Source organism: Scophthalmus maximus, chromosome 18 (genome assembly GCF_022379125.1).
Source record: "Scophthalmus maximus strain ysfricsl-2021 chromosome 18, ASM2237912v1, whole genome shotgun sequence".
NCBI classification, from domain to species: domain Eukaryota; kingdom Metazoa; phylum Chordata; class Actinopteri; order Pleuronectiformes; family Scophthalmidae; genus Scophthalmus; species Scophthalmus maximus.
The window spans coordinates 13,726,660-13,747,489 of NC_061532.1; the positions used below are offsets into that span (position 1 = coordinate 13,726,660).

The window sequence follows — 20,830 nt, forward strand, 5'->3', positions numbered from 1 at the left end:
CTCCACACTTCCTTTTCTGTCGCAGTGTCAGGTTTGTTTGTTTTTTTTTTATCATTCCGGACGTTACTTCATTCATTTATTTTATTTCCTTGGTGTGTGTTTCTTTGTCTTTACTCTGAATTACCGCGGTTTTGTTAAAAGAAATACACAGGGGTTGTTGTTGTTGTTGGGTTTTTTTCTTCCTGTTTTGCCGTTTCCGTGGTTACCACAAACTCACCTCTGCGGAGCCGTCGTGTGCTTGTTTTATTTTTTTTCTTCTCCAGGGGGGGGAAGTCGGAGCTGTAGTTGTTGGCCGTGTCCTGGGACCAGAACTATCGACCGCCCCTCAAAGAAAGCCCCGATAAGATATCGCACAACGTGATTCGTCGCCAGCTCCCCTTCGCCGCGTTGTTTTTAATGGGAAAGCTCAGGTCGACATAGTGGACGCCGCGATGTCTTGGAACTGGAACAGCCACAGGCTACCGTTTCTGCCGGGATACACCTTTCGGGATGTGACGGTGGGTGGAGGCGAAAAGCCTCATTGAAAAACATGTGGTTAGAATTGACGGAACGTGAAGGATGTCAAAGCTGGAGTAATATATTTTTTTTTTAAATAAAAAATAAATGCTGCCGATCTCTGTAATGCAAAACAGCCGCGGCTCGCCAGGTGAGGCGGAGTCTCCCTCGGACATTTGAGGAGGGGGTAAAACACAAGTGACCAGTTCTATGTGACGACGACGACAACAACAACAGCAGCAGCCCACTCAGTTTGAGGTCGTGCGGCTATTTATTGAATATAGTGCATTACTGTCGTGGTTCCTGTGGCAGATCAAACCGTCCATCAAAGACTCCTTGTCGTGGCTGACGGACTGCAGCCATCAAAGGGGCTTGAAACGGCCCTGCCAACGACCAATCACAATTCAGCTCATTGCTGTTGTCGGGTAGAATTGCGCATCTCTAACGTAGCAGAAAGAGAAGAGGGGAAAAGAAAAGGTGAAAGGAGGCTCTGACTGTTTTTGACCAATCACAGAGCCGTTGATGGCGACGCTCTCGTGCTGCGACAGTCAATCGATTAATCGATGAGTTAATCGACTGCGAAATGAATCGCCAACTTTTTTGTAATAGATTGATCGGTTTCAGGTAGTTTTTAGAAGAAGAAGAAAAAAGCCAAAACACTACGTGACAGTAAACTAAATATCTTTACACTATCACCACCATGTCCACCTTGATTTTATTGACTGAAATGTTTTTGAACTAGTCACCTTGATTTTGCTATTGATAAAATTGTTGTGCTTTTATTAATTCATATTTTTAGTAATGTTTTGTAAGGTGTAAATAAAATGTATTATTATTATTATTACTATCAACATTTTTCACCATTTTATGGACCAAACAACTAATCGAGAAAAAATACCCAACATATTAATCCATAATAAACATAATTGTTAGTCGCAGCCCTGCTACGCTCTGCTGTGTCTGATGGTGACATGATATGTTGCGTGTCGTGCTAACGTTAAAGAAAAGTGAAGAGTGAAATGCCAACAATGGAGGGCCAGGAGGACATACCGCAATATCTACTTGTCAATAACTGTTGGTGATTAACATTCCAACACCAGCTACAATTGAAAAATAATGGAGGACCAACTAAACCAAAACTAAATATGATTCAGAAGACGGCAGGTGGATCACGCTGCTGTAGGTAGGTGATGATGATGAAGATTAAGCCTTCATTCATTTCGATTGTGGTGGGATGCAGATGTCCTCCCTGCAGTTCGTAGGCCAGTGTCTAATAGCAGGCTCGTCGTCGTTTCCGTAGCAACGGGGACATTGACGGCATCAGTTGAATCAAAATCTGAAATTCTTTTTCTGTAACTTCTCTGTTGCGGCGTTGACAAGTGCCACCGTTAACGGTTCGCCATTCAGAGACTGATGAAGAAATCATTTAATCCAATTCATTATCTCATGCTGGTGTTCTTATATTTCTGTCCGGCCCCAGGGTCATATCGCATAGCCTACAGCTATTTGTGTAGTACACTGTTGTGTTGCCTTCTATTGAAACAGTAAAGACTCGCATATGATAATGATCTTTTCTCCGTAGAAGTCGGACTACCATCGGTCCCAGACACTGGGCTATAGAAATGGCTACGCTCTGTCCCGTCGTCCAAATGTTGGCATCGGACAAGATCCACTTCTGTCAGAGCAGTTGAGAAACCAGGAGTTCAGCAAGTTGACCTTAGAAACAGCGGACATTACTTATGGCCCCTTTGAGAAGAGCCTGCCTGATGAATTCGTCCCGGCTCACGTGGCCCTTGACAAGAAGGTAAGGTCGCCTCTGAGGTAAGTGCAACTGGACTTGGTGGTAGACTCCTGAAAAGAATCCAAGTCCAGTTGCATTTCTTGCTGCTGCAGTCAACTGGTGATTCCTTGTTTGTCTGCCCTCTTACCCTTTGCCTCGTAGGTGCTGCGCTTCAACGCGTACTTTGAGGAGGAGGTCCGGTTTTCCTCGGAGGACGTGTGCCGCGTGCGCCCCGTGATCATCTACTACTACCTGGAGGACGACAGCATGTGCATCTTCGAGCCCCTGGTGAAGAACTCCGGGATACCGCAGGGAAAACGGCTCAAACGGCAACGACTGCCCAAGAATGAACGCGGCGAGCGCTACCGGTGGAAAGACCTGAACATCGGCATGGACCTGGAGGTGTACGGGGTCAAGTACCACATCACACAGTGTGATGCGTTTACAAAGGTACAGCCTCTCTTTTTCTCTACTTTTATTATTGTCTGACACGGAAATAAGGACATGTACCCGGGCAGTTGTTGAAAATGAGGCTCTCTGTCGGCGTCTTCCTTTTTTCTCATTCGCCATCTGCACACAGGAATTCATGGAAAGCGAGGGCATGGTTCTGAACGACCCTCAGCCGATGCCAGTCGATCCTTATTGCAAAACTCGTAAAAAAGTCCCAAAGCCTTGCCACAAAACGCCCTCTGACGTCGACCGCACCTACCAGTTCCTCAATATGGACCGCATGGTAAGGGGATCTCGCTCTGATCCACACACACTGGGCACCAACTACAAATTAGACAAATTTAGACAAATGAAAACATGAATAAGGATTATTAAGAAAACACTCACAACAGCACTACTAGTGTGTTTATTATGTATCAGGGACATCGACTTGGTCTCCTATCTTAAATCAAACCCATGTTGTTTAATATTTTAATATTTCATGCTACCTTTACACCTTCCTGTTGCCATGTTCTTATGCACATTTATGGTAACTGATATTATATACATTATTTATGTTTTTTTCCTTCATACTTATATGTAGTTTTTGCATTTGTATTTCTAAATTTTTTTAATATTAGGATGGTGGTTATGTGCCTGATATCTGGCTGCTGTAACACTGGAATTTCCCAGTTTCCCAGATCAATTAAGCCAATCTATCCATCTAAACTTTTTTTTTTTTGGTCAGGTGCTGCGTTTCTTCGCAATGTGGGACAACAGTGACTCTCTGTACACAGACACCATGCCGGTCTCCATCCAGTATTACCTTGTGGACGACACGGTGGAGATCAGAGAGGTTCATCAGCCCAACAGCGGTCGATATCCCTTCCCTGTCCTGATGCACAGACAGAGGCTGCCCAAGAAGCTCAAACCACGTAGGATGCAAAGCCACTGAATGTCACTAGAAAATGACTGGTTTACTTCTGAAAAAAAAAAAAATCCATACAAGCGATGAGCTCCAAACAGGAATGTAGTTACACCTGAGCGGAGCAGCCTCTCACCTTATTGCTGACTCACCATCCAATCAGGGCAGACAAAGACCGACGCCCTACGGAGCTTAACATTTTAAAGTTTTTATGTTGAAGTAGCGTCAGCACAATGATCATGCGGTGACGATTTCCTATTTCATCCACTACATACTGTTAATCGTGTTTCTTCTCTTTTCCTTCCAGAGCCCTTCCCCAGCTGTGTGCTGGAGGTGTCAAAAGACGAGGTGGACGAGTACTTCTCACCCAAAGACTTTAAGCTGGGTCAGACGATACGGCTGCTGGGCCGTCAACTCTTTCTGCAGGACTGCGACGGCTTCACTAAAGAGTATTTTGACAAGAACCACCCCGACGTAGAGATGGAACCAGTCATAGAACCGAAGAAGGTCGACCTGCTTCAGGACACAGAGAAGGTGAGAAATAGAGTCGACAAAACTGAAGAGTATGTAATCTGAATTGCCCGTGGGTACTTGTTGTGTTGCGGTATAGTAAGTAACTATTTGCCATCACCCTCACACGTGCATGTTTGTCCACATCTACAGGAGATTCCTCCCTACAACGGCTTTGGTTCACTCGAAGATTCTCTCCAAAACTGTTTGTCTCTAATTCCCGAGCCTCCCAGACACAATGTGCTGAAGATGCTGGAGAACCACCACAAAGTGTTGCGCTACATCGCCAGAATGGTGAGCAGTAACAGTCACTAACCCCTGGTCTGATAATCCAGGAGGGAAACAATGAAAATGGAACTCAAGAAACACATTGTATTGATTGACCAAGCAAAACATCCTTTTTTTATGAAACTCCCTCCCTGAGGAGATTACATGAGCAAACTCAGTGCCCTCATTTAAATAACATCTCAAAACGTACATTCTACAGCAAGGTTTTTCTACAGCAAAGCACTTTGCAAGTACTATACATAGTTATTATCATTCAAACTTTTTTTTTCTCTGCCAATTGAAGAGGTCCTATGTCACTGTCATTCCAGGACTCCCAAAATCCCGATGACGAAGGGCGACGCTTCATTCTGTCCTACTTCCTGTCCGACGACATGATCAGTATATTTGAAAAGCCCACTCGCAACTCCGGCATCATGGCCGGCAAGTTCCTGGAAAAGACGCGCGTCCCCAAGCCGGGCTGTACCGTGGACCATCCTGAGTTCTACTCACCGGCAGACTTGGCTATTGGAGCCACTGTGGACGGTGAGGAGTGGACTAAATTGAGTATTATTGTGTCTGCGATTCCAAAAAGGAAATTTTTCCGGACACATTAAGCTGTATGAAAGCCCTGCTCACGTCGCCTGTCTCTTCTTTCTCGCGTGTCCTTTAGTTTTCAGCCACCGCTTTGTGTTGACCGATGCTGACCAGTACGTTCTCACCTACCTGGAGTCCATATCGAGCCAGATCCCTTGTCAGACGCTGGAGTCTATGCGTCAGAAGCTGGGGACAAGAAATAACCAGCCAGGTGACCAAAATGGTAAACTATAGTCAGCAACTCTCATATTGTTTTTAAAAAATCATTAGTAGGTGTCACGTTGGACTGACACAGTACACAGTAAATTAAGCTCGTTTTTTCTCCTTCTTTTAAATCAGGTGATGAAGTAGCAGAGCCGTCCTCCTGATGCCAGCGATAGGGTGAAGACAAGCCGTTGAAGAACACTTAAAGGGGCAGTAAGCGAATTCAATCGAACAATGCTCTTTTTGTAAAATTAATTTTTTGTCGGCGCAGGCCTGGCTCTGTAAATTGAAGACCAAAAAAAGGTGCGGACCGCACCACACAACAATGCGTGTGCAGTTTGTAAACATCACTCGCCGACACCTTAAAAATACAGTGTGTAATATTTAGAAGAACGTATTCACATTAATTGAATATATTGTCCATAATTGTGTGTTCATATATGTAAATCACCTGCAACAAAGAACCAATGTTTTTTCATCAACTTTGAATGAGTTAAATATAGTAACATTAGGGGGACCCGACCTCCGTGTAAATCGCCATGTTTGCTACGTCATGTTGTGTTGCGTTCCGGTTCCACTGCGACTCGGGGGGGTCGGAAAAAAATCACCACCTCCGGGGTCCGAGTTAGAGCGGAGGTATAATGGAACACAGCATTAAATACGTTTGCAGAAAACCGTCCATTCGCATTGAATTTCCAGCGCTGCGGGAAACCGCAAACGGAATTAGCAGTGCGCCACCATAAAATGTCCCCTGTCAGGTGCTCAGTTGGTTGCAGTTTGCAAGTTTACCACCAGATGCCGCCAGAAAAGATCAAAAATTACACACTGGGGCTTTAAAGAGACGTGCATGCAACAGATGCTCTGGGCTTTTGGCCTTCGGTGGTTAGTCCGTCCGTCTCCCATTACCTGAGGCTGCGGGTTCGAGACCCTGACCTGTTCAATCATAACATCAACAACAAGCAATCTTCCTACAAAAATCGCTTTCTGCCCCTTTAACACAATAAGTATGCTGGATGTCCTAAATAAAAAGGTAATGTATCTCGTGAAATCTATTGGCGTGGTTAAGTTTAAAATTACCCTTTTCATTTTGGATATATACCAAGGGAATTTTATTTGAAATGGGCAATGAAACAACTACAGTTACGCAGGAAACTGTTAACTCAGTAAACAGGAACGCCAGAACAAGTATCTTACCAGCCTTAAGCTAACAACAGTTCCCCGCCCTGTCCTATTTAGATGTGCTGTTTACCGTGTTATCTCTGGAAAGTACTCCTGCATATATTTATCTACATTAACATGTTTCGTTTTGCAACAGAAAATAACACTGAAGACGAAGTAGAGACAGAACATTCTTCCCGTTCCTCACAGATGTGCCTTTTGTGTAAAACAAATGAGAAATATAAAGTCCATATCTTTTTCAGAAAATTGCGTTGTTTTTTTAATAAAGAAATTAACAAATCATTTAAAAGAAAGAATGAAAAAAAACAAAACATGGAATGGCATGCGGTAATATCCAACATACATACTTGATACATATCTATTAAGTGACCAGTGAGAGAATGTAGGAATTTTAGACAAGATGTAAATCATCGGGAGGATCCTCGGGTGAAAACTATTGTTTGGCCAGAATCCCTTCCCTGACACGGGAGAGCGATAACGCTGAGGCCAGCATACAGTAAGCTCGTAGCATATCATCAGTAACATTTTAATTATTGCTCCTGTGAATCAGAGCAGAAAACAAGCAAAGCCTGTTTTCTTCAAAGGGAAGAGCTGCAAACAGCTTCAATATCAGACAAACACTACAGCTAATACAGTACTCGTGTATGACGCACAAACGCATCCAACACTGACACGCGCAGTGTGCTTTTCTGCATACGGTGGTGTTCCATTAGGATGCGTAGATGTATAAAAATACTGATACGATTGAGAAGAGTAAATGTCTTTTGGGTTCAAGAGATTTCCTTTGTTTTCATTTTCCAGCATTCAAGCCTAAGTCTGCAGCGACTGAGTCCCCCGTAACTTCTCGGGACATGAGTCGACCAGGAGCCCGGTGGCCAGCTGGCCTCCGGTTCCCCCCGTTGTTTGCTGTTGAGACAGACCTTAGCCTGGGCTAAGGCCGCTGTCCAGTCTGTGTGTTAATCTTAGGTGGATTTGAGTTTTTTGGTCCGAGGAGAGGCTCCGTTCTCCGCTTTAAGAACGCCATTTTCATGGTGACCAACTGGCAGGGAGAGAGGGAGGTGAGAAGTCAGGATGTCTACTAAGGCAGAACATTTACTGTGATCTAGACAAATGAAAAAAACAAACAGGGGAAAGCATGACAAGTCACATTCCTGATATTTATGTTGTGAAACTGTTATTGCTTTTCATTGGGTGACTACGTCGGTATATTTTTACGAAACATGTTTTGGTGCTTATTACTTACGCGAGTCTCTCTTGAGTGTCCGTAGGGGTTGTTTTGGGGCAGCCTTCTTGCGGAGAGCCTGCTCGTGTCTGAACTCCCTCCAGCGCCTCAGCTGGAAGCGGATGAACTTCCAGAGGAGCCAAGATTGGGTCAAACATACCAGCAGTAGAACGATCATCCTGACGGGGGCCGAGGCAAGAAGATTAGTGCTGTTGTGCGTTTGAACTGGCCAAATTAAATTAATTACTTTCTGGCCTTGACGTGTGTTATTGAACGAGACGCAGAATATTTCTGTCAGGGTTTTAGAGTAACTGATGATTTTGCTGATAGATTTGCTCTGGATGCCTCTTTTGCCTCCACATGTTTTACTGTATTGTCATAAAAGAATAAAACATTAAAACAATATGGGCACTAGGTGTTATTTTTACTGTACAGTTGTTACGATAGCAGTAAAAAAAAAAGGTATAGTTGTTCATTATCACAAACGTAGGATATACTGAACATCATTTTTCCCCCCTGCTTTACCTTATCAGTACAGTGTTGAAGTTTCCCATCTCCAAGTCCAGCCCCTGGTTCTCGGCGCGAGCCAAACCAAACCCGACGGCCAGGAACATCAGGGTCAGAGTGACCATTCGTGTAAACACAAAGCTGATCGCCCACAGGTCAAACCTACGTCACAGCACACAAGACAAGTTGGCATCAATAAAAAAATATATAGATAAAAAGAAAAAGGTGCCGAGGTTAACAACACTGGCAATCGTCAGACCAAACAAGGCATCAATAAAATGAACTGTAAAAAGGTGGAAAACATTGAACACGTGGCACCGTGGGACTTTAAGGAGATCACAGTCTGCGATAAGGACACAGATCAACAGTTTATAGGTCGAGGGAAATATTCTGAGAGTGATGAGTGGAAAAAACAAAACCGTTAAACGAGCCGTGAGGTTGCTCACGTTTTCTGATGGTTCTCATCAGTGAAATAGAAGAGTCTGGCGATGTGGAAGCCCAGCTCTGACACGTACTGCAGGAAGAGAAGGACCAGACCCACACGACTCAAGCTAAAGAAGGAGGAAAAGAGAAGCAGTCAGGCAGAGGAGCAAGGAGGAGCTCAGCCAAAAATGTAGTTAGCGGTCCTCCATGGTGGCCCAGGATTTGCATCCTAGACCACCTCCGAATATGGACTGAGTGATCGGATCTTGTCTCACGATCAAAGCATATTTACTGACAAGACTTTATATTTTCAGATTTTCTGTCAGACGCTTACTTTAACAAATAGGCTGCCGAGATGTGCAGAAGATACAGGCTGATGTACTGCAGCTGGCGAGAAATCTCCTCCTGCAAAACAAACGGCCTTTATTATTTCTCGTTCTCCATCGAATTGGCATACATGTAAACAGTCTTTTCTAGTCACACTCCCTTCAACTCCTCCAGTTCCAAGGACCCCCTTCACTGACCTTGCGTACTTTCTGGAAGTAGAGCTCTGGCAAGGCATGGAGCCAGTAGGCCAGCTGAGTGAGGTAGAAAAACTTCACCTGAAACCTGGACCGCAGATACAGAAGGGGAGAGGGGGGAAGCAGGACAAATAGGACAAGAGTGTAAGTTATCATCGTTTCCCATGACTATGCAAGTTGTCAAGAAACTAAACCTTTATAGAACCTCGCAGAATACTGTATGGAAAACTGCCCATATGAGGAAATTATGATAATTTCCTTAAACTACAGGAAGCTACTCGAGACCCTGTGGTCCATAGATTCACTGTGTGCGAGCTACTTTGTTAGCAGTATTTAGTCAGCTATAAAAGAGATTTAAAAGTAGATGATTGTTAGTCAAATTTATTTAAAAAAACATTAATATTTACAAAAAAAGGAAATTATTTTTTTTTTGGCCAAAACTACTCGATCAGTCGGTTCACATCAGTCGTACCTGAGGTGAGCATGGGGATAGTTCTCCCAAAGGCTGCTGGGATGCAGGAGATATCCCTCCTGTGTGAAGAAATTAGAGACTTCATGACTAGTATTTTTCTATATATATATATATATATATATATATATATATATATATATATATATATGTCTTTTACATGGTGAAATCTCACTTACCGTTATGAGAAGGTAAAAACTCCACACACTGGAAACAAAGTGAAACACGCACAGTTGACCCGACTCGTTGAACTTGGTGTTCTTGCTCTTGGAGAGGTGGAGACGCCGGTTCACTTTCTGCAAACAGGAAACAGCACGACAGATCACGTTAATGCCGCTGGATCCGGCCAGAACGGGTTATACGAGCCGACTCCTTGTCGCTCACCGCGGGCACAAGGAAGAGTCACATTGACAACAAAACAACTAGGAAAAGAAAAGACAGCGGGTGCTATTTATGGCTGCTGCTGCTGCTGGAGAAGTTCTCCTTTCAAGACTGTGTGGAAACCGTGGTGACGGAGCTGAAATAAAACCTACCGGACTATTTCTAAACAGTAACACAGGGGCATATATCGTCAGATGGATCAAATGCTACGCTTCTTCCTGTCTCTACCCACAGAGCACTGGAGCAGTGTCGGCCCGTTTCCAGTCTGAGTCGGTTGTGGGAACAGTCAGCAGTACTTCTCATATTGCTTTTGATGCGATATACCACAAAGTTCATTTGTAAGCAAAGACCTTAAGGGGGGGGAGGAAACGGCTCACATCCTGGTTTTTAGTAAACCGTGTATTCATATCCTTCAATATATTAATAGCACACTCGAGTGCAACTGTGTGAACAGTAAAGAGACCAGTCAGACTCATCGCCGAAGATAATATTCACATTCGGCATGTTCTCTGCAATCAATGAAATATCACCCTGCGAGTAAACACACTCAAAATGATTTTACCATGCAACAACGGGTGACAGTCAAGAAATCAAGATGCAGCGCCATTGAATATTACATAATACATCTGCAGACTTTATTTCAATATTGAATGCTGGATAATGTGGAGAGATTTTAGTCCCCTGGATAGGCAGGCAAGCATACCATTTAATAGGAAGAATAATGTTTCCAATAATAAATCAATAATGAAGTAAAATTCATGTGGGTATAAAGCGGGCAATTATTTTGAGGAAATTGGCACTGAATTACAAATGAATTATGGTAAACTATACGAAAATGACAGTGTCTCCAAAAAAATAACCAGTATCCTGTGTGTTGCAGAGCTCTAGTACAACTTCTGAGTGACAATGTCCCGTGGCTACCCCTCGTGATTCCTTGATGCAAATGTGCCACACTGACAAATAGTACTCACATCCAGGAGATACTCCTGCACTACCGCATGGAGAATGATGGCGATGAAGAAATAGAAGAGGATGGTGGCAGAGTCCTTCCATCCGTACTGGTACAGCGTCACCTCTCCCTCTATACACACACACAGCAGGTTTGCAGTCAGAGAGGCATGTGAAACATCCTTGAGCAGCGTACGCCGCGTTTTTGTGATCACACTTCAATGGCAGTAATAAAGTAAATGCATCAGCAGAAGGGGAAACTATGGGAATGCAGACTGCGAATCAAAACGTATCCTTCAAAAGAAGAATTCTCCAATTGCACCGCATACCTGCTGATAGCGTGGTGACATTGTACTGAGGCTGAATGAACAGTATGGCCGTCTTGGCTGTAGCCTGGAAAAAAGAAGAGATGGTAATTAGCAGCTTATTTCAAAAGCAACGGCAAGAAGCAGTGTGTGTGTGTGTGTGTGTGTGTGTGTGTGTGTGTGTGTGTGTGTGTGTGTGTGTGTGTGTGTGTGTGTGTGTAGGGGGACAGGAGAGTAAGATTCAAAGCTTTTCAGAATATATAATGTTTATAATATTGTCAAGTCAACCCTCCTCCTCATCCCCCCCAGCGTTGTAATTAACCACTGGGAGCTGAATTCCCTGAGGTGTGCTGCTGACAAATATGTCGGCATGATGCGGCTTGTATCGACCTGGGATGTGGAGGTTGTAACAGAGCCTCCGGAAAATATATCCTATGCCAAGGATTAGAGCAGTGTTTCCCAAAACCCGGCCTCTCGAAGTAAAAACCCACCGTCTCTACCTGTGGCCCCCTTTGCCAAGGGTTGCATATATCAGTGAACAGTGAGTAGATTCACGCCCTTTGGTGAACTGCGAGTTTCTCAGCCAAAGTGAAATCTTCCCTTCTTTTCAGTAACTGTTACAGGCCCGATAAAAAGGAAATTCCCTCATTCACAAGACTTATTTGTGAGACGTTATTTTCATTACTTCTTAATTTCTTGTGTTTTCTTCGGCAAACAGGCTTAAATCCATTGGTATTCAATTTACAAAACAGCTACAAGCAGCAGATCTTCACATTTGAGAAGCTGCAATCGGTCATATTTCGGTGGATGAATTATTCACATATCATATGAAACTTAAAAAAAAAAAAAACATTTTCTTACAAATAACAAACTTGTGATGCCTCACATTTATCTTTTCCCATCAGGCTGGGGGAACCACGGCACCAAAGCCACTACTGATAAAGTAATGATATTTAAAAAATCAATCAGTTATGTGACATTATTAAAACAATCATCCCTGTTGGTGTCTGGGGGTCAACAGTCACTCCTTGAGCACCAAGGGCCACACTGGTGACCTGTCAACGGTCAAATTCTCAAACTCCAGCTGCAGGAACCGTTGTTCTCCCTCTCACTCTCGTTTTTTCTCCTGAAATGAGAAATATTAAGGAAACCCCCTACTCATATTTTTATTTCCCACACGGCCAGCTGTGTCATCACAACCAGGGATCCGGACCGAAACTCTTTCTTAAATGCAAAACGCACAAACTGCTTATGTGCACACGTACGCGAAACTATTGGCAAATGAAATGTGTGTGTGTGTGTGTGTGTGTGTGTGTGTGTGTCAGTGGTGAAATCCCTCCGGTTCAGAACCAGCAGCAGCGGCTCAAAGATTGAGACGTGGCAGTTAACTACCACGGTCCAGTTGGCGACAAAAAGCCACACCACTTCCGTTTCCTCTTTTCAAAATAAAATCCCTAAAACGACGGGCGGGCGGGAACGAAGCCTTAAGAAACACCGAGGGCTTTTAATTTGAACGCCAAAACGTTTTACTTCCCATTTAAATGTGACCGCACGTAGTTTCTGACACATTTTGGAAAGCAAAAAAAAATTTGGTTGCAGTGTTTTTTTTTTAACTGGAAAGTGGAGCAAGACTATGTCAAATGGGTAAAACAGGTGATTTTAGGAGCAACTTAATTACACTGAAATTTTTGAGTATGTCTACACCAAGAGGAGAGTTTAATAAACTCCTTTTGGGAAAGTATTACCAGCCAAGACACAAACAAGACTTTTTATAAACTAGAAGAAAACGTTTTTAAACCTGCAGTTTAAACTCTGGTGTGTGTTTTACCTCAAGTCTAAACGCGAGCAGAGCAAAACACCCACCATTCACCGAACTTGCTCAAAACTGCAGCAAAAGCAGCCACCATGTCCGCGGGACTGATAACAAGTGGCACGAAGACAAACTCGGATGCAGACAGACAAACGAAACCAAACTTTTCTCTAATCCACAACAACAAAAAATCCTCCTTCGACAGAATATCGAGTTAGCATCTTTGAGGGTGTGCTGCAGGCTTTGCCATCTTAGCGAACAGCTGAGTGAGACGGAGGGAAGCGGAAAAAAAAAAGAAAGAGCTCATCTCACCTCAAACATCAACCCAATCAAAATGAAAATGACAAAACTGAAGACGATGTCGGCATGGTTCTGAATGAGGAACTCCTGGCTGAAGAAAGGGTAACTCTTGTTCCGTCGGCGAAATGCCATGTCAGCCCGCTGCCGCCGTTTCCCCTGCTATTTTATAAATCACAATTTTTGTGATGGCTACGAAGTTCAGGAGTTAACTTTGTCGCCGGTGTGCGCATGCGCGCCCGTCTTAAAGGGCGAGTGCCGTAAATACCTCCGTCTATTGAGGCCGTTGACACAGGACGTGTTCTGTCCACCGTGACCGTTTCCACCTGGGGGATCACGGCGAAAAAAACTCAGAAATAAATGCAGCTCTAATCTATTGATGCCATGGATATGATGATTTTAGCACATATTACACATATTAAAGCGAAACTATATAAGTCCCCCTCCACTCAAAAGCCCCTTTCTTCGTTTTCCGTCCTCTAAATTGTCTAACATTGACTAAAAGTGACTTATATCCGAGCAAAATGGTGTCACTATAGAGTTGTTTCCACATTCCTCTCCTTGAGGAGGAAAAAAGAATCACGGTCGAATATGCAAATGTCAGGCAAAGAACCCGGAAGCGTCCAGTGCGCGCAGAGAGGATGGCAGGTGTGTCCGCGTTAGCGTTAGCATTAGCATTTACGCTAACCAACTTGTTGCGCACATTTTTCCACCGGTCGACCTAGCACGAGCAGCTGTGGGGTTTCCCGCCCCATTTCAAACCAAGGAAGAGATTAGCATTCTCCCGGTATCCCCCCCCCCCCCCAGTGATGGACAATGGCAGACGAATCGACACAAACAACTCAACCTGGCAGCAGAAGAAGAACCCTGTTGACGGAGGAACAAAAGCAGGTGAAGAAGGAGAGAAAAGGAGATAAAAAACAAGCGTGAACCCCGGACGGGCCTTCAGTCTTTGGGGAGAGCTCCGGGAGACAAACTATATCGGTAAGTAACACGGACAAAATACCACTGGATGTTTAAGTCCAGGTTATTTGTTCTAATTTGGATTTTTACGCGTTATTTCTGCTTTGGACATTAGCGAAGCTGCGGGCATTGAGTTAGCCATGATGCTAACACTGCCGCTGGTTTCACACTGCGCCCTTGACAGACGCTAGAGTCTTGCTGCTACAGTGTCTGTACCACAGTGACCAAACAAGAATACGACCTGGAACTGGGGGGCAAGAAAGTTACAAACACTCGTATTCCAGTCAGTCCAATATGTCGGCTGTTTATTGCTTTTATAAAGCCACCAGTGGCCTTGCACCTCACAGTTCAAAATGTCATGTAGGCAGTCAAGTTTTTTGCTTTGTGGATTTCATCCCTTTTACACAACAGTAATGAGCAAAGAATGCAGCTGTCCCCTTAGAAATAGCGATCAACAGCATATTTAATAAAAATAAAAAAGTCACTACAATTGCTGCATATGCATCTCTCTCTTCTTCTTTTTTTTTTAAACATTTTGTTACACAACACGGTTCAAAGTCAGTGCCTGAGACATTTCCGCCCTAACGTGATGTCTATTCCAAAAAACAAAACAATTTCAGCAAATACATGGTCAACATGTAAATGAAGTTAAAACATCAAACACATTTTTGCCAGGTTGACATACTAGCCCTGCTCAAAGCAATGCCAGTCAACACGATTATACAAAAAAATGACTGAATATTATTCTCTGAGAGGCTTGTTTGTTGGAATACCAAAAAAACAAATCACAGCAACAGATGTATGATATTGAAGATACTTGTGCTTTTAAGAAGCCAACAAAGCTCTGGCTTATGCTGACATGGTTAATATTGAAAAGGTCAGATACGCCCACCCCGAGTTACTTCTCTATTCTTATTACTGCTGGCAATTGTTATATTTGAATAACAGTGTATTATAGAGACCATCAGCTGTCGAAATCATAAAGCAGCTGCATATTTCTAATGGCCTTTGTTGATATAACCCATGTCTACTTCTTTAACTTGTAATTACAGCCTGGTAGCACCAGTGTTCCTTTTGTTGTACAGTATAACAACATTAACTGCTGCTAAAATAATGACATTTTGTTTTTGTTTAATGTCAGATAGAAGGTGTCTGTGTCTGAACTTGAGTTAATTAATTAGCTATTTAATCATTTTCTGGATGTTGAATGAAAACATTGCTGATGGTCTCGGCATTTGGGTAATGCTATGTTTTCAGAAAATAGTTTATGAGTCAAGAAGAGTACAGGCTAGCTTAAGTCTTTCACATTTTTTTGCATATACTATGCCCACAGTGTACTAAATATAGAGGCATATAGAGGTGAAATTTTGCCAGCCTTTTCAGCCTACAACAAGAAAGATAAAGATGAAAAAGCAGCCTGTGTGTAGCTGGTGTACTCCTTTAATGTTGGATATGTTGCTGTTACTCTTTCCCTGATTTTCATGAGATAGCTAGAAGTTATCATCCTCATCTCTTCTGGACATTATGAGCTGCTTCCTTGGACCTGTGAGATGAGGGACACTGGCGGGAGAGTCCAGCACTCCAGAGTCCAGTTTTGGAGTGGAAGTGCAACGTGGCCCGACCCGGCCCATGAGCCCACGGACATCTCTATGAAGGGCTGGATCACTTGGGATGGAGTTGAGGCGAACCCCCTGTTCCAGACCTCCTATGTCCCTGTCCAAGTGGGGGTTACTGGCGCTGCTGGGAGATGCAGGGTCAGCGCTGAAATATAGGGTTGAACTAGACTCTGTGGGACAGAAATATGGCTCTGGACTGTCTCCAAACACAGACTTGCCCTCCGGTGAGCTGCGTTTAAAATCTGATGAAGGTGACTCCAGCGGGCTCTCCATCTCCAGACTGTCGTACTCTTCTTCAGGTTGTTCGGTCGATGAGGGCTCGCTCACGCTCTGGAACTCGTCCTTGCAGTCCGAGAGCGGGGCGAGGCCTTGCTCCTGGGAGTCAGAGGTGTAGACGCCCTCACAGCTGCCTCCTGCTGTGATGGTAATGCCCTCGTTACTCTTAAACCCTTGGTTATACTCCTCCAAGTCCAGGATGATTGCTGCTCCACCTGCCCCGTACGCTCTGTTGATCTTCCCCAGGTCCCCCGTCTTGAGGGCCAATCGGATCAAGAGCCAGTGGTGGTGATAGCAAGGGCAGGAGCTGTTAGGCCTGCCGCCACAGGTTCCTGGGTGTTCAAGCAAAGTACCAGCCACGCCTGAAAGGGAGAAGCTGCCATGGTTTTGAATGGAGGGAGCCGGCAGGCTTTTGTCCCCGAGAGAGAAGGAGGACTCCCCCTGTTCTATACATGTGCTACCCATGTGGTTGTGGTTTGTACCCTGGGAGATCTCTGTTGACTTTGGATGGAGGAAGCGGTAGTACAGGACAAGAGAAGTAGCACCTGGGAAGCACAGGGACAGGAAATAGTTGATGCTGCAACACTAAAGCTGTTTTTAGACATGAACTCGAGAAAATGTACGTAAAAATTGGGGCCAGACATTTAGGGAGTTTTCCTTTTAAATATGACGAATGCAGCAGATTGTGTAAGAATAGTTAAATTACATGCATTGAACATCAAAACATCTGAGACACATAGACTTCAACAAAAGGAGTGCAGTGAAGAGCGAGTGACTCACCGAGGAGAAAACTACACAGCACAGTGGTGGGAAGGGTCACGCTGTCCCACGAGGCTTCGCTAAGGAAGTCGGAGGCAGACAGCAACAGAGTTGCGTTCTCTACGAGCATGAACTGAAGGAGAAGAGAAGGTCACACCCTCAGTCATCTGCAGATACAGCTTTACGTCCCACTGGGGGGGAGGATGACAATGCAAACTATCTGCCTATATGTGTGTGTATGCCTGCTGCCACGAGGCATTGAAAATATGCATCAGGATTAAACACTTACAGAAAAAAGTTATGGAACAGCAATTTCATTTTGAAGTCATAGCACGTCTTACTGCATAAAAGCTGGCCATGCGGTAGCGCGAGGGCCCGTCTTTGACGTTGAGGAAGAGGAAGACGTGGACGAGCCCCATGATGCCATTAAAGGTGCGCCAACACCATGGGCCAGTGCAGATGTCTGGCTGCTGTGACACCAGCCAGAAAGAGGCCGTGAGCCAGTGGAAACCTGGAGGGCAATGTAAAAATAGATTAGAAGGTGCAGATCCATATGTAGTGTGTCAAATCTCTACTTGGATTAGTCATGGAGGCCCTTGCGCTTGTGATTGCATTTGTATACTGCAACGATTATTATTCAATTGCACTATTGCTCCTCCTTTTAATAGGTGTCAGACTTTAATATGTGTGTCTATGTAGCTTGATGCTCACCTACTACTCCACAGACCCACCAGTTAAAGACCCTGGCAAAGAACATGAGACATGTCACCCTGGCACCCAGCATGCCTGCCCTCCACACCAACTGGCACAGCAGGGCTGCCGGAGGCATGGCCAGGTGGCCCGGTCGGATCAGACAGCAGGCTCTGCTGTACAGTACCAGGGCCCAGGAGATAGAAAGCACACACAGACCACAGCAATACGCCACTGGAGGTAAAAAACAGAAGGAGAAAGTATGTTAAAAAAAGACATTATCTCCCATTCATGACACATCCCAAACATCAAAGAAGCGAAAGCAAGTTTACCTGGCGACATGAAGCCCACGTCAGTGGACACCACGACGTACGCCTGCAGCAGGCTCTGAGGCAGCGTGAGGACGAGGGCCTCCAGCAGCCAAAGGGCAGCAACATCCGCCTGCTGCATGACGGCAGCTCCGAGCTCAGCCACTGAGCCCTGCATGCGCGACACAGACCTCATGCAGTCCCACAACCTGCCAGAAGAGGGGGCCAGACAAGCACCAAAGTAGTGATAGGTAACCTCCTGGTGAAGGTTGCAATGACGGAATGAAGCGTGTCATATTTTTTTCTCTGTGTACTTTGATGGGAATGAAATATGATGTCAACCTAGGTTTTGTAGTCCAGAGCTCAAAACAACTTTTGTTCATGGTTTGTTTCCCCAGAAGGGCACATTGCATTACATCCTCAAGACTCACTCTAAATATATTTGAACATAATATCTTGTGGGGAGAAGAGCTCACCTTTTGAAGATGCCCAAGTGCAGAATGTGTATGACAGAGAGGTAGCATCGCCTGTCGTCGCCGTCGTCGTAGTACCATTTCATACTGAGCAGCTGAACCGCTGTCGCCGGTAGAAAGAGGCCGAGCGTGAGGCCCGCCCACTGTGTCTCCTCATTCCAGAGGTAGAAACCTACACAGTAGATCACTACACAGATACAGACATACAGATGCAAGGTGGTATAAGTATTTTGTGTTACTTTGGAATTTGTGATGTTTTTTTCTTTCTCTAATAATACTATGGTTACACAGTCTGATTTATCATGTAGCCATGCAATGTTAAAGCAAACACAGTACATATGTATCAGGATTCCTTGAGTCCTTGAAAGTAATTCATTTAAAGAACCTGCTCAATTTAAGAGGGAGCTTTTCTGATGAGATAATACAAGCATCTAACTTGTCAAGGACCAGAATGTACACCACTGTATTCGTAGTTCGAACTGACACTCGATATTTCTGACAGTCTAATGCCAGCGTCCTGAGTCCATGCAGCACTGGCATATATATATATATATATATATATATATATATATATATATATATATATATATATATATATATATATATATATTTATATTTATATTTATTTATTTATTTTTATTTTTTTTTTATCACCCAGGGATTATTTATCTGCTGAAGACAAAGTCATCCATTGTGCACACATCCAGTCCCCTCGCCTCTCCCTGCGTCCTGCCCTTGCTCCATTGATCTGCTTAGTAAGGGAATCATCACCATGTGTGCATATGCGTGTGCTGCAAAGTGTCAAAATTTGCTACACTTGGGTAGTAGTAGTAATAATAATGAGACCAATAGCAATAACAATCCAATGTTTTAATAATATGTTTTTAGATGCAAGCAGAATCTAGAAGTTGAGCATTATGCCTGAGGGTGTCAAGGTCAGACATTTACTGGCCACTGGTTAATAAAGATAAATTATTACATTTTAATTATGATTTGTTTGTGTGACCCCTGCAGTGTGACCCCTGGAGGTCCTGGGACCCCAGTTTAGCCAATCTATCCCTGCTAGTCAATACATTGCAATGGCTTTTATTTTATTTTTTAAAATGCTAGGTAAATGCATTTCAGTAATAACGGCTGTGCTACAGGATCACAATGTGACTTCCATCCTGAACTGCGGCTGCTGTGGCAGGAGCTCCAGCTCGAAGCATCATGGCTGAGCAACAGCATTGTTCAAATCCAGCGAGGACATCAACCCGCCACAAACGCAAACACAATCCACCTGCGCTCTTTTCAAAAACAAGATATTCAACATCATCAGCTTGCACACCAGAGAACTAGCAGGCTATCGGAGCTGGGGGGGGGTCTATGCCCACTTACGAGCGCCGCGTTCGGCCACGATCACCAGCGCCGACGCGCCGAGCAGGACCGCCTGGCACCACGCTATCCAGCAGCCGCTCCGCCGGGCCGCCGACGGCATCCTGCGGGCAACCGCCCCAGCGGCGTTCATCATGACACGGACCGGCGGCAGAGAGAGGGCACCGGGGACATTATCCTGGGCATCTTTTCACCCCCGGGTTCATCCGCTCCCTTCTCCTCCTCCTCCTCCTCCTTCTTCTCCTTCTCCCGCTGCCTGCCCCTCGTCAAAAATATGTGACGTCACCGCGTGGCGTTAAAGGGGCAGCACGTCGCTGGCTGTTAGTGTCACTGTCCACAGCTCACCTGCCCTCCACCTGCCCATCTCGTGTTTCATTGTAGATGAGTCTGACGTTAATCCCTAATTATAGAGTGGATACTTTAAATATAATTTTTTCTCCAGAGGTCTGGTCAGGGTCAGCCCTTGGGTTTGCGTGCATTTCTTTTTCTGCTGTCAAAGAATTTGCCAGGTTTCTGTTAAAATCCCAAAAAATATATATTCTCATTTGATACTGCAGAGCAGCTGGTCAACCTGTGACCCGATCGGGTGTTGGTCTTCAGCATTGAATATTCATGCTCTACGTGTAGTAAGTTGTCTCATCGGTGCATTGCCTTTTAAACACCAAAGGCCACCGACACCCCTTTAAGTTTGTAATGTGCGGATCACTGAATGCCAGTGCACAATGAGTCTATATTTTTTTTAAAGTGAAGTAAATGTCAGTTTTATTCGTGTACAGTTTGCTTTCAGAGAAGTGATGAAAGTTGTGGTTTTATATCTCAGAATAAACTGTAGAGTCATGCGTTGTGGGTTCATTGTCTGTCAACTGATTAATACTAAAACTAAATATGGAAGAGTGTGTAGAGAATTTGTGGCTCGATCTTATTCATAGTGAATATAATTTTGCGATGTGGGTTGTTGTTGTTTTTTTGGTTTTTTTCCAGGGCTGACACTTACTGGTGTAGAGTATTCCAAGACGCATAACAGGATGTTTACCTACGTCACCAACTTCCCTAAGCAGTACAAAGGCAAATATATACACTACACACAAACAACCATGGCTTCCTC

General features: G+C 44.3%; 3 protein-coding genes across 7 annotated transcripts; 1 reads left to right on the top strand and 2 right to left on the bottom strand.

Moving 5' to 3' along the window:
- Positions 1-236: 236 nt before the first annotated feature.
- efhc1 (EF-hand domain (C-terminal) containing 1) lies at positions 237-8,008 on the top strand. 4 transcript variants are annotated; one of them, XM_035618075.2, is made up of 11 exons: positions 237-497; positions 2,078-2,299; positions 2,438-2,725; positions 2,856-3,008; positions 3,453-3,639; positions 3,937-4,163; positions 4,293-4,433; positions 4,736-4,949; positions 5,077-5,211; positions 5,340-5,417; positions 7,185-8,008. In XM_035618075.2, the coding sequence occupies exons 1-10, from the start codon at positions 432-434 to the stop codon at positions 5,366-5,368; spliced, it is 1,662 nt and encodes a 553-aa protein (XP_035473968.2). In that variant the 5' UTR covers positions 237-431; the 3' UTR covers positions 5,369-5,417; positions 7,185-8,008. The 4 variants fall into 4 exon arrangements, with proteins under 4 accessions (XP_035473968.2, XP_035473969.2, XP_035473965.2 ...); XM_035618076.2 differs by having other exon boundaries at positions 5,340-5,381; XM_035618072.2 differs by having other exon boundaries at positions 238-497; positions 5,077-5,223.
- tram2 (translocation associated membrane protein 2) lies at positions 6,616-13,492 on the bottom strand. Of its 2 annotated transcripts, none has more exons than XM_035618080.2 (11): positions 13,282-13,492; positions 11,184-11,247; positions 10,878-10,987; positions 9,705-9,821; positions 9,529-9,587; positions 9,060-9,144; positions 8,870-8,940; positions 8,559-8,663; positions 8,131-8,274; positions 7,627-7,784; positions 6,616-7,422 (listed from the first exon to the last, which is right to left on the bottom strand). In XM_035618080.2, exons 1-11 carry the CDS (start codon positions 13,399-13,401, stop codon positions 7,346-7,348), a joined length of 1,110 nt encoding a protein of 369 aa, XP_035473973.1. In that variant the 5' UTR covers positions 13,402-13,492; the 3' UTR covers positions 6,616-7,345. The 2 variants fall into 2 exon arrangements, with proteins under 2 accessions (XP_035473973.1, XP_035473971.1); XM_035618078.2 differs by having other exon boundaries at positions 6,616-7,485.
- Positions 13,493-14,507: 1,015 nt separating this feature from the next.
- On the bottom strand, positions 14,508-19,981 carry xkr5a (XK related 5a). Its single transcript, XM_035618070.2, has 7 exons — positions 19,729-19,981; positions 18,355-18,538; positions 17,903-18,087; positions 17,592-17,804; positions 17,222-17,391; positions 16,902-17,013; positions 14,508-16,666 (listed from the first exon to the last, which is right to left on the bottom strand). Exons 1-7 carry the CDS (start codon positions 19,859-19,861, stop codon positions 15,720-15,722), a joined length of 1,944 nt encoding a protein of 647 aa, XP_035473963.1. The 5' UTR covers positions 19,862-19,981; the 3' UTR covers positions 14,508-15,719.
- Positions 19,982-20,830: the final 849 nt, after the last annotated feature.